This window comes from Priapulus caudatus, unplaced genomic scaffold (genome assembly GCF_000485595.1).
Source record: "Priapulus caudatus unplaced genomic scaffold, Priapulus_caudatus-5.0.1 Scaffold9, whole genome shotgun sequence".
Lineage (NCBI taxonomy): Eukaryota > Metazoa > Priapulida > Priapulimorpha > Priapulimorphida > Priapulidae > Priapulus > Priapulus caudatus.
Window position 1 is genome coordinate 267564 of NW_014577070.1, and position 12725 is coordinate 280288.

Genomic DNA, 12725 nt, shown 5'->3' on the forward strand with positions numbered 1-12725 from the left:
GGTACACGCGGATACACGTACGTACACGTACGTACACGCACGTACACGCACGTACACGCACGTACACGCACGTACACGCGGGTACACGCACGTACACGCAGATACACGCACGTACACACAGATACACGCACGTACACGCGGGTACACACACGTGCACGCGGGTACACGCACAACGTACACGCGGGTACACGCAGATACACGCACGTACACGCAGGTACACGCACGTACACGCGGGTACACGCACGTACACGCAGATACACGCACGTACACACAGATACACGCACGTACACGCGGGTACACGCACGTGCACGCGGGTACACGCACGTACACCCGCGTAGGGTACCCCCACGCGATGACTTTCAGCATCCATTCACTGCAGCACAGGCCGTCGCCCTAGCCAACGTCACGCAGCGACTCAAGTAGCAGTGCCACCTGGTGGCGGCAGCATGCAGGCTGGTGTCGTCGTTAACGTCGTGCGGCGACTCAAGTAGCAGCGCCACCTGCTGGCGACAGTGTGCTGTGTGTTCCCGTTGTTAACGTCGTGCGGTGACTGAAGTAGCAGCGCCACCTGCAGGGCAATGTATAGAAACAGTGCGGTCAGGCGGCGCCCTACGTCGACCGCCGTGACCACAAGGTGCCGCCGCCGCGGACGGTAGGCAACTGCATGCGGTGGGGTGACATCATCGAATCACATCAGTGTACGTAAACTTTCACTGACCACACGCCACGAGACGCTACGCCATGTGGCATGCTGTGACGTGGAAATCACCAAAGTAATCGTTTCATTCTGTAAAATAATATTTTCAATAATTACGAAATTGTGAATTGACTTCATTTGTCTTCCATAGTTATCCGTTATACAGAGCCCTCGTTACTCCGGAATCGTGCCAGGCGCAGGCTCAGTGCAGGCCTACCTCACAGGTTGTATTTGCTACACGACACAAACGCTTCTGGGTTCAGTCTTTGATGATTCCTTAACGTAAACTCATAAACCTATAACACTTCACCAACTTCAGGCTCTATATAAACATGCAGCAGCGTGTACCGCTACGCCTCTTGGTGGTCGGCTTCATATCTTCATGCTGTCATTCAACCAGAGTAACCAAACGCTGCATCTCTCACTTTGTAGTTTCATTAAATTTACACAAGCGCGTGCGCACGCACGCACGCACGCACACACACGAGCACACACGCATACGAACACGTACGCGCATGCGGCTATGCACCCACACACGCGCACGCACACGCCTATGCACCCGCACGCGCGCACGTACACGCGCGCGCCCACGCACGAACGCATACACACGCGCACGCACACGCCTATTCACCCGCACCCGTGCACACACTCGCGCGCCCCCGCACGCGCACACGAACGCACACACACGCACACACACACACACACACACACACACACACACACACACGCACGCACGCGCGCGCGCACACACACACACACCACACACACACACACACACGACACGACACACACACACTACACACACACACACACACACACGACGCGCGCGCGCGCGCGCGCGCCGAACAAAACCCACTAACCAACACACAATACTTACTATGGTCTATTGTGTTGTTAGTCGGTAAGTGCATGTGTCGTTGTGTTGTGTGTGTGTGTGTGTGTGTGTGTGTGTGTGTGTATGATACACACACATACATACATACACACACCTATACAGAGAGAAAAACAAAGATAAAGAGGGGATTTTGCCTACAATGTGATTACTTGCAACGTGATTAGTGGATCACATAATACCGGATTCTGCTGTCACCTAGAAGAGGGGTTTCTCTGCAATCTTAAACTGCACCAATAATATCCTAATTGCTGTTTGGCAGGTGATGAATGATGACAAGGCAAATTTTCCGCAATAACTCGATAATGATCTAAAGTCAACATTGATAATATCGCTGTTGGGAGTTGTACCACTGCTCCACTGTGGTAGCCGTAAATTTAGGATCCTGTTGTGATCCAAGGCAACGATAGGTACTGCTGTTTTCGGGCTTTGCAATGTCTCATTTTCTTCCTCTTCATAGCATTAGAAGAATAACACAACGTCCGACTGCCAAATCAACTTGAGTCTTGATTAACGCCTGCGTTACTTTTCGTATAGACTCTCGTAATATTTTACTTCATGCACTGCCGCAGTCGTGACTAACTAAAGGTCATCATGATATTTAGCAGTCTCTAGTTCACAAACTCAAAATGTTTGCTATTATGTAGCGAGAAAAGGCCGACCTAAATGGAGGGGCTATTTCATGTACACCAGAATACCATCCAGTTCTAGATTTCGCTATGAGGCGATCGTTTTACGCCAATGTAGCAGACGATGTGAAAAACTGTAATCTATATACTGTACCATACATATATACATACATACATACATACATACATACATATGGGTTTGCAGAGTACACAGCAGAGCAAACCATATGTGAGAGTGAAACTATGATATCGTTCGAAGTAGTATCTCTTTTCACTAACGTACCTATAGAGGGCGCATGCCAGACAGCCCTACATCGCATGCAGGCGGACAACAGCCTAACAGCCCGCACCGCTCTCTCTCCTGAGCAAGTCACCAAGCTCATCGAGTTCGTCCTACGGTCTACATACTTCCTCTATAACGGCTCGTACTACGAGCAGACGGAGGGGGCAGCCATGGGCAGCCCGGTCTCGGCCGTCGTGGCCAACTTGTACATGGAGAGTTTTGAACAGGAAGCTCTACTCACCTGTCCCCCCTCTTGCAAACCGCGGGTATGGAAGAGATACGTTGATGACACGTTTATCATAGTCCCTGCAGAAGCGGAGAGCCTACTCAAACACATAAACAGCCGCCAACAATTCATCCAGTTCACAGCGGAGGCAGAATGTGAAGGGAAGATAGCTTTCTTGGACACACTAGTGCACAGACAGGACAACGGCGGGCTGTCCACCTCAGTCTACAGGAAGCCCACTCACACAGACCAATACATACCGTTTGATTCGCATCACCCCATCTCTGTGAAGAGAGGCCTAGTGAAATGTCTTTTTGACAGAGCGGAACGCATAGTCACCAGCCCACAACAGACAAACGATGAGCGGGCACACGTTCGGAATGCCCTAGGTAAGAACGGGTACCCACACCGTTTTATCCATACCTCAACCAAGAAAACTTCACAACCCAAGGAGCCGAAAGATTATAAGACGTTTACGGTCTTACGCTTCATAGACGGGATCTCCCAGTAGCTCAAACGCCGCCTAGAGAACCATGGTGTTCGGACCGTTTTCCGCTCAGATTCTACACTGCGCAAACAGCTAGTACGCCCAAAATATCTAGTTCCTGATCACAGACGTGACGGCATGGTGTATAACATCCCTTGCCAAGGGTGTGACGGATCCCATATCGGTGAAACAGCCCGACCTATAGGGGAAAGGATTACGGAACACAAGTAGGATGTCAGGCTGCTTCGAAACGACAGCTCAGCAGTGGCCGAACACGCATGGGAGAACCACCACCAACCTGACTGGGAAGGGATACAGTGCCTCGCCCAAGAGCGACACTGGTACACACTGGTGAAAGAAGCCATTAACATTCGTCTCCACCCCAACAACTTTAACAGAGACAACGGGTTAGATATCCCCAATTTCTGGATGACAACGATACGCCGCCATGACTCTCACGTTGCGGCAGCAAACGCCGTCCGACCCACAACAGTGCGGGTTACAGCCAACGCCAGCCAGCCGATTACGACGCGGGAACCTGCAGGCGCCAGCCGGCCGGTCACTGCGCAGGAAACAGCAAGCGCCAGATAGCCAATCACAGCACGGCCAGTCCAGCAGTCGTACTGCTGAATCCAACCGATGGGTATATATCAGGAGTAGATAATAGGGAGGAGTGTGACATCAATAAACAAGGGAAATTCGTCATTTCCTAGCCTTATACTACCTACGATTTACTACGCGTAACTCATCCAACTTGAGCTCAAATCGGACACAGTACATTCGCCCATCATCGTACGAAATCGTTTCCTCGTAGACACCCGCAATCCGGAGATACAGCCTAAAACGTACGACACGATTCTCCATTCTCTGGCCATTAATCCAACGCCCATTGCGCGCCTATAATTCAGACAAAAGGCAGCAACCTGGCGCGCAGTCGCTGTGTTTGCTCTCTCGGATAGCTGAATGTGGCGTTGTGGCTCGCAGGGAGATTGGAGATCGACGCAACACTCGACGAGCTAATCATGCGGTTAACGTGCGAGCGTGAAGGCATGCCAGCTATGTACAAAGGTGGCCTGTGTAGCTGTGTACCGGGTCAAAGGTTATCTTAGCGAGTGTTGATGCCTAATCTCCCAGCGAGCCACATGCCTCGCTCAGTTAGCAATAGCGCGTTAGGTAGCTGCCTTTTGTTTGAATTATAGGCGCGCAATGGCGTTGGATTGATGGCCAGAGAATGGAGAATCGTGTCGTACGTTTTAGGCTGTATCTCTGGATTGCGGGTGTCTACGAGGAAACGATTTCGCACGATGATTGGCGAATGTACTGTGTCCGATTTGAGCTCAAGTTGGATGAGTTACGTGCAGTAAATCGTAGGTATTATAAGGCTAGTAAATGACGAATTTCCCTTGTTTATTGATGTCACACTCCTCCCTATTATCTACTCCTGGTATATATACCCTCACTCGCAACGTCGCCGCATCACCTGACGAAGTGTTGCAGTAGCACACGAAACGTCGTGTTCTCCAATTTTCTTGTTGACCACCCATTACGAGACAAACGGGAATATAGCAGGCAAGTATACATATATACACACATATATATATATTTACATATATATAATATATATATATATATATATATGTGTGTGTATATATATATGATATCTATGCCCTGTTCTATGTGAAATAAGCGTGAAAAACTTTAACCTAACGCCAATCGTTAACACTTGCAATGTTTCTAGTAACACACCGTAAGGGGGCAGGCGGTCCGTTGTGACGTTGGCCATCGGTAACTAATCGCATTAGCGCTCGTTGTGTTTTTAAAACCAGTGATTTCTCTCCATAACGTTTTTTATTCCGAGACTGTCGCAACCGACTTCTTAAGTATGCATCCAGCAGCTCAAGTTTAATGAAATCTGATCCCAGCCTAGGCTCTGTGTCTTCGAAGTGCTTACACCCACACCGACATTTACCCAATGCAGGAAGATCCACTATATACCATCACAAAGCAATTTCGTCTACAGTTTTCAGCGATGTTTCTCCCTATAGGGTGAGGGTTACAATAAACATGCAAGTGCTGTGTATCGAAATGTATTGAATTGCATCATTTCCTAGCTTAGTCTGATTACTACTAGTCAGTCTAGTAATCACTCGATATATTTGTCATTGCGGATGGCTTTCCTGAAAGACGAAGCGCACGCTTCTCTTTCTGAATAGAAGAGTTTCAGACAGGTTAGGCCGCATTCAGGGCCGCAACTTGAGAACCTAACCACGATTTACACGGAAATTCTGTTTCTCGATGATTGCGCGCTGTTAATTGTCATTCGCATGTTCACCGGTTGGCGACTTTTCGCTTGCATCAGGGAAAAATGTCGTGGAAGCCTAAGCGGACTTTTAATTAATTGAAAATTAATTTGGTATTGTCTTCCTTCCGATGAGTCTGACTCACGTTTAATTCAGACTTGGCTATTGTTGCGTATCAAAGCAGTCAGCTATGCCGTGAAATATTCAATGCTGGATATCCGATACAGGATCTGCTGCCTGCTTCATCAAATTCACCTTGTATAGACGCGAAGCTGAATTAAAGCAGCTTAAATAATAAACCCGCGTTATATTAATGCGGATTATAATTTTCGCAGCATTTAATTGTTGCACGTAATCGAACGCTCCATGGAGGCGGGCTTTGAGTGTGAACATGGTGCCGAGTAACGACCCCCAGTCGTTACGATGCGAACACTAGACGTGTAATCCATTAGTCTGTGACATAAGACGAGAGGATTGTGAGTTTTTATTCTTCATCCACAGTCATTATACTTCGTGCATCATAGCAGATATGGCGGTGTGCTACGGCGCACTGTTAGCGTCACGCTCAGATCTAATCAGGAGTACGTGATAGTGAGAGATCTCTTTATCGTGTATTTCTGATATCATCATAATATTTATTCAGCTGTTGCAGTATAATATATTACAATATTGCTCACGCTGCCTCCGCGGTGATATCCCAAGTTGAGCTTTTGATCTGTATATAACTGTTGTATATATATATATATATATATATATATATACCACCTTATATCATCAAATAATAAATTTATTTACATAATGTTTAATAGTTAGTAATCATTAATACGAGCACAAGTTACGGCTATATACATGTATCCTTTGGGTGAGTTAGTACGTGCCTGCGCGCGTGCATCTGTTATCAAGTACTAATCAACTTGACTAATGAACTGTATACATATTTAATGTTGTTATATATATATATAATTTTGAGTTTCCCTTTATTCCCTCGTTGAACGGCTCGGTTCAGTTTAAAATTACGAGCGCTTAGCACGAAACACAACCCAAAGCACAACCCCTGCGGTTCCGCACCTTATTAGCCGCCAAGTTCGAATTCAGTGAGCTCGTGCAAAAAAAAGCATTTTTCTAGTTTTGTTTCTGCGGTCTTCCCCCATAATTTGCATTGCGATGTACTTTTCGAAGAAACCGGAAGTGACGCACATCGTACCCTGTTGCGGAGACCAATCAGGTAACGCCTGAATCTAGAATAGGTCAACTTGGTACCGGAATCTAGTACAGTATATAGATTCTGGCCGTTTTATAATCTACGCGTGCTGATATGACAAGTATATGTATTATGCTTGATCGTGTCATTGCCGTTATATAGATGCGTTAGCGACTGATAATAGCGCGCTTTCTTCTTCTAACGTTGCTCTGACGTCACTCGTTTTGACACCGGTCGCGTCCCCTTTGTTTTTACTAAGTTTCTGTTTCAACGCGTTTTTCATCGTCATTAGTTTTGATTTGCGATCGAGCGCCACAGCGCAGCGCGCATGCTCGGCTCGCATCTCCATAACGAGGCTGCCGAAGGCGGCGTGCACGCCGCCGTAGTCCTCGGCGGCCGCCACCTCGTAGAACAGACATCGGTAAAGCTCGGCAAAGTTCGCCGCTGCCTCGCGCGCCACGGCGCGGAAGTGTTCGAGATCGTTCTTGTTGCCGATGAGCATCATGGGAGCGTTGCGGATCCGGATACGGCTGATCTGTCGCTTCAGTTCGTAAAGTCGATCGAGTCCGCTACTGTCTGTGATGGAGTACATCAGAATGAAGGCATCCGCCCACTTGATGTTCTCTTCTAACTTCACAGCGTCCTGTAGGAGATGAAAAAGAAGAATGGGTTATGTTTTGGGGATATTGTTAACCACATTGATTGCTCAATCCGTAGAGATTTTATAGATTGATAGAGCGAAATCCTGGCGTATTTGTCCAGTACAACACGCCGCACGTCGACGACCTAAATTCGTGCAGAAGAGCGTGAGCTCGGCTGGGCCGTGTATCATTACTATTACCGTGAACATATATGTATACACATGCTCATGCTATTACTGATCAGCCTTATATATTTATTATCATCGCTGTGCCGGCATGCTTTCTGTTGCCTCACGTCAACACTGTTCATGGAAGCTGGCTCGCTGTTTACCGCCGCTTTAGGCTTTGTTTGCTTTGGAAACTGGTACATGCACATGATTGTCACATGATTGATGGACCAGGGGCGCGTTCGCGTGACATGTTGTTGTTCCCGCGCCCGGCAACCACCATAACTAATTATTGCTGGGTGCGTTTTCGCACTTTTTATTATATTACTCGTTTTTTATTGGCGACGGGTGTCTCTGCCTGCTCTATACATGTCGATCGGCGGGAACAAAGCATCAGATAGAACTAACACCGCTGCGGTGTGCAGCGCAGGGTCTCGGACAATATCTGATAGATGGGATATAACATGAATAATAGAATAGGTAAAATAGTTGCATTCATCAAAGCCTTCCGATGACATCTTCGCCTTATGCTTCATGACGATATTTTTCTCACCTGTTCAATTTGGCTGTCGAGAATATCTAGCTCGATGACGTCATCTTCGTGAACGAAACGAAGGTTGTAGATCATCTCTATAACATATGTAAAAAAATACATCAGCCGACGACGATAACGACTCGATATAAAGTATAGATATAGTCGCAGACATGGTTAGCCGACAGTTTTACACCATATCATCAATAAACATTATCGCCAAGTATCTGTTGTGCCCGTTTATTGATTTTTTCTGTCCTGACTGATTTGCTGGCGTATTTGTTAGAAAACCAACCATTCGTTTCGTGATACAATATAGGCGGCGCTGCAGCACATGTAGTTCACACTACGTGAAATCTGAGGGCTGAATCCTACGTTGAAATCATCGCCGACGAATGTTTCGTGACTATTTACAAGCAGGGGCGATTGGCTATTAGCAGGAATTTCTCTGCATTAGTCGTCCGCACGAGCACGTCAGCCTCGCTTCGCGATTACAGCAAAAATCAGCTTCAGTGACGGCTAATTCTAGCCGCGGTCTCGGAGCCTACACGTGCCGAGGCTTTTTCTGGGACGTTCTCGTAAAGTTTTCGTGAGTTAAACAGCTATCCCAGGCACGCGTGTATCAATCGGCGCGATAGCGCGAGAGCGTCTTGACGCGCTCTTCTCCGCCTGGGGGCCGAACTAGAAACATCTGCGACCCATTCCTCGCGACGGCGGCTACTGTATTTACACCTTGGTGATTTTTCTGTGTTTACCCCCGCTGTCCGTATACACCACAGTTACGCTGCGTGAAGTGGTTCAACGTGATAAATCACGGCCGGCTGCACGCGCATTGCAGCCGTCGCTTGCTCGTCGCTAACATGCCGTTCGAATCAATGCTCTTGAGTAGAGTGAGTATAAGTGACGACGTCGGCTGCCAAAAAACGACCTGTGCACGCACGCCTTGACGCGTGTTTAGTGTTGAAGCCTATGTGCAGAGGTCAGCTACGCGTGGCGGGCTACGCTCGGCTCGCCTTGGTCTATAGATGCGGATAGGAAACACTGAGCCGACAAACGATGGATTAGATCATTCAGCGAGACTCGCTTGCACGTACAGGAATTCTGTGCTCGTCAAGTGCGGTTTTACGCTCGATCGAGTGCACTGATCCACTGTGTCAAGCGTTGTCAGACAGAAGTTGCTATTACACGTGGAATGTGACTACCGCTTCGTGGCTGCGCTCGCATGGCTTTCCGTACTCTACGAATTTAATCCTTTATGCTCATGGAAACTCACTCCGTGATAAAGTCGCGTATACAACTCGTTTGAAGTTTCACATTCTACTCTGCCATTCTTCTTCTGCCTACGCACGAAACGTTCGTACGGATTTTTCACACGTACGTGGGTTCTCCGCCTACGGACTTGCCACGCGCACGAGTGTTCTTACTTACGGGCTACTCACACGTACGGGGTCCCCACGGGCTACTCACACGTACGGGGTCCCCACGGGCTACTCACACGTACGGGAATCCTACGGGCTACTCACACGTACGGAGTCCCCACGGGCTATTCACACGTACGGGGTCCTCACGGGCTACTCACACGTACGGGGTCCCCACGGGCTACTCACACGTACGGGGTCCTCACGGGCTACTCACACGTACGGGGTCCTCACGGGCTACTCACACGTACGGGTTCCCCACGGGCTACTCACACGTACGGGTTCCCCACGGGCTACTCACACGTACGGGGTCCCCACGGGCTACTCACACGTACGGGAATCCTACGGGCTACTCACACGTACAGGGGTTTCTATGGGCTACTCACACGTACAGGGGTTTCTATGGGCTGGCCACACTTACGGGTACTAGGTTCCCATGGGTCACACGTCTACAGATTTCCTACAGGCTGCCCAATCTCTCAATTGGATGGTATCTGCTGGGTGCACTAGCCGTGTACAATTCTACCGGCCGTTCGTATGTACGCCGACGAGTAACTAGTTATTCACAATGTACGTCACGAAAAATCTACTCATGCCAATCGCGGGATGTCCCATGCAGAAGTCCCTAACGAGTAATCTTTGACGCGCGAATCTCGGTAAATCCGACGATGTACATCTTATCAGGAGTGAATAATAATAGATTATTATTCTAATATTACTATTATTATTATTATTCACTCCTGATCTTATGTATTACCTTTTCCACTCTCGTACTCTCCAATGAATCGTTTCGTTATGAGCCGCACGATGAATGCTGGAAAAAAATTCGTCACAGCGTTAGGAGTACGGCGAGCTGAAGGATGCATATTTATTGCAGACGCGTTTATGGGAGCCGCTACTTCCCTCTTCGCTATATACGAACTCTACCAAAACGCAGTCGTTCGTAAAACTTGCATTGTAATAAAGAGTCAGGGGGTTTGTTTGTTTGTTTGTGTGTGTGTGTGTGTGTGTGTGTGTGTGTGTGTGTGTGTGTGTGTGTGTGTGTGTGTGTGTGTGTGTGTGTGTGGTGTGTGTGTGCGCGCGCGCGGGAGAGAGAGCGAGCTAAAGAGAGAGACAGAGAGAGAGCGAGATAGAGAGAGAGGGAGAGAGAGAAACAGGCAGAGAGAGAGAGAGAGAGGGGAAAGAAAGTAAGGGAATTTTGTAATAAAGAATAAAAAGGTCTCTCATGTAAAGTGAGGTGCAGAGGCTTTTCGAGTGACTGGATTGATGTTAATCTTTGGACTTGGGGAATTATATCAATTTTTGCAGAGGAAAACTTTGAGATAAGATATGCTTCGGCAAGTGAAACAGTATTAGAACATGCTAGTGTATGTCGTACCTGTTTTTCCAACATTGGGGCAGCCGAATACGGCTACTTTACCGTATTTCATCCTGTTGCTTGAAGACATTCTGCTAAGATCTGCCGTCTTTGCAGTCGGGTTTCTATTACGTTTCAATTGAACCGGTGGATGCTGCGGCTAGCGGCACAATGTCTATCAGTGATCAATCCCCGATTACACATGGTATACCAGCACTGCTTGCCTCTAGGCCGACGTGTATGCTGGAGAGCGACACCAGATAAGTCTGCCACGGTCACAGATGTCGCGTCACGTTTCAAATTTCTCACAGTATTTTTGACAACGGTGACTGTGATTGGCTGAAGCGGCCACACACTACGCAAAAACTGCTGCTGCTGCTTCTGGTGGTGATAATAAGAAGTGTGGTGAAGGCAGCAACAAGCCGTTTTGTATTACCTCTCGTCGCGACGTGTGCATGAAGAAAATCCAAGGTCACCGGAAGTTTTTAATGAGCATGCGGAGCGAAGAGTTCCTGTTTTTTACACATGGAATTACTCCGTTGGCTGCTCGGGGAGGAGTCCCGAAGTCTTCACGGGGACCTATCCTGCTCTTTCTGCCCTAAGGAAATCCCTCAGACCAGTAAAAGAGACCATAGCAAATATTCGTTACTTTACGTGGTTGCACATATGCGTCTGGTATCGCCGTAACGGGAATTAAAGAAACGAACGCCCGGGTTTTCTCTTACACGCGAAATTTCGGCGTCCGAACGAGCTCAAAACAAATATTCACAGATTTTCATGAATGTTCGCGCATCTGTACGAAGGAGGTTCCTTCTTTTCTACACATACTCTACCGTAAGACGTACGAATGCATCGCAATCCGATGATGACGTCACTGCACACGAAACTCATCACACGAGCAATCATTTTAATTCCGAGGCGATTACTTACTAGAGCTAGATCAACAGCAGCTGGATTTAGCACCCGCAGGCCTTCGTATCAACTATCGAACTAACAGTTGTTCGTAACTTGTTTACTGGCAGTGAAGCTGCAGGCGGGTCCGCCTGCCATGCGGTTTCAGCGCATGCGTAGAAATGCCAGCAGCATAAAATTAGTTACGGCCAGTGCCATAGTGAATGTAGAACATGCATGAATGTATTTACATCTGTGTGTACGCGCTCGCACATGTGTGTGTGTGTGTGTGTGTGTGTGTGTGTGTGTGTGTGTGTGTGTGTGTGTGTGTGTGTGTGTGTGTGTGTGTGTGGTGTGTGTGTGTGTGTGTGTGTGGTGCGTGTGTGTGTGTGTGTGTGTGTGCGTGTGTGTGTGTGTGTGTGTGTGTGTGGTGCGTGTGTGCGCGTGCGCGTACGCGTGCGCGCGCGTGTGTGTGTGTACGTGCGTGCATGCGGCGGGTGTGCTGCTCGTGTTCATGCATGTATTTTTGATGTATGTGTATTTGCACGCATGAGGGTGCGTACGTGCATGTGTGTGTGCCTGCGGGCGCGTATGTGTATGTATGTGTGCGTATAGCTTTTTGGAGTCGGGCGAAGTTCAACGGTCCAAAATCCAGATCCAAAGACCGAATTCGAAATCCTGATAGGGTCATATATCACTGAATTCATGGGAATGCAGTAGCAACAACGTAACAAGAAATGTGAGGCATCAGTTTCGTCATATGTATGTTGTGAATCTACCGGGTTACGTCTGAAACATATTTTCAAAACAACAACAATAATAATAGCAAACGCTAAAACACAGTCACTCTAAACGCGATTACCTGGAACTAGGAGATGAAGCACCCACCCGACGGCACAGCATGCAGGAGTGTGTGTGTGTGTGTGTGTGTGTGTGTGTGTGTGTGTGACTCCTCTCCGTCGCCCCGCCCACCACCCTCCTCCGCTACATTGCCCCGCCCACCA

At 48.1% G+C, this 12725-nt stretch overlaps 1 protein-coding gene across 2 annotated transcripts; it reads right to left on the minus strand.

Annotated features, from left to right (window-relative positions):
* Positions 1-6281: 6281 nt before the first annotated feature.
* LOC106806724 (ras-related and estrogen-regulated growth inhibitor-like) lies at positions 6282-11715 on the minus strand. 2 transcript variants are annotated; one of them, XM_014808770.1, is made up of 5 exons: positions 11676-11715; positions 10852-11073; positions 10231-10287; positions 8077-8153; positions 6282-7358 (listed from the first exon to the last, which is right to left on the minus strand). In XM_014808770.1, exons 2-5 carry the CDS (start codon positions 10919-10921, stop codon positions 6870-6872), a joined length of 693 nt encoding a protein of 230 aa, XP_014664256.1. In that variant the 5' UTR covers positions 10922-11073; positions 11676-11715; the 3' UTR covers positions 6282-6869. The 2 variants fall into 2 exon arrangements, with proteins under 2 accessions (XP_014664256.1, XP_014664247.1); XM_014808761.1 differs by having other exon boundaries at positions 10852-11687.
* Between the last annotated feature and the right edge of the window lie 1010 nt (positions 11716-12725).

Excerpts from the sequence above, each read along its gene's own strand:
- LOC106806724 (XM_014808770.1), bottom strand. The coding sequence starts at position 10,921 with ATGTCTTCAAGCAACAGGATGAAATACGGTAAAGTAGCCGTATTCGGC. Across the intron at positions 10,288-10,851 it reads CCCCAATGTTGGAAAAACAG|CATTCATCGTGCGGCTCATA; the intron begins GTACGACATACA and ends ATTTTTTTCCAG. Across the intron at positions 8,154-10,230 it reads AGAGTACGAGAGTGGAAAAG|AGATGATCTACAACCTTCGT; the intron begins GTAATACATAAG and ends CATATGTTATAG.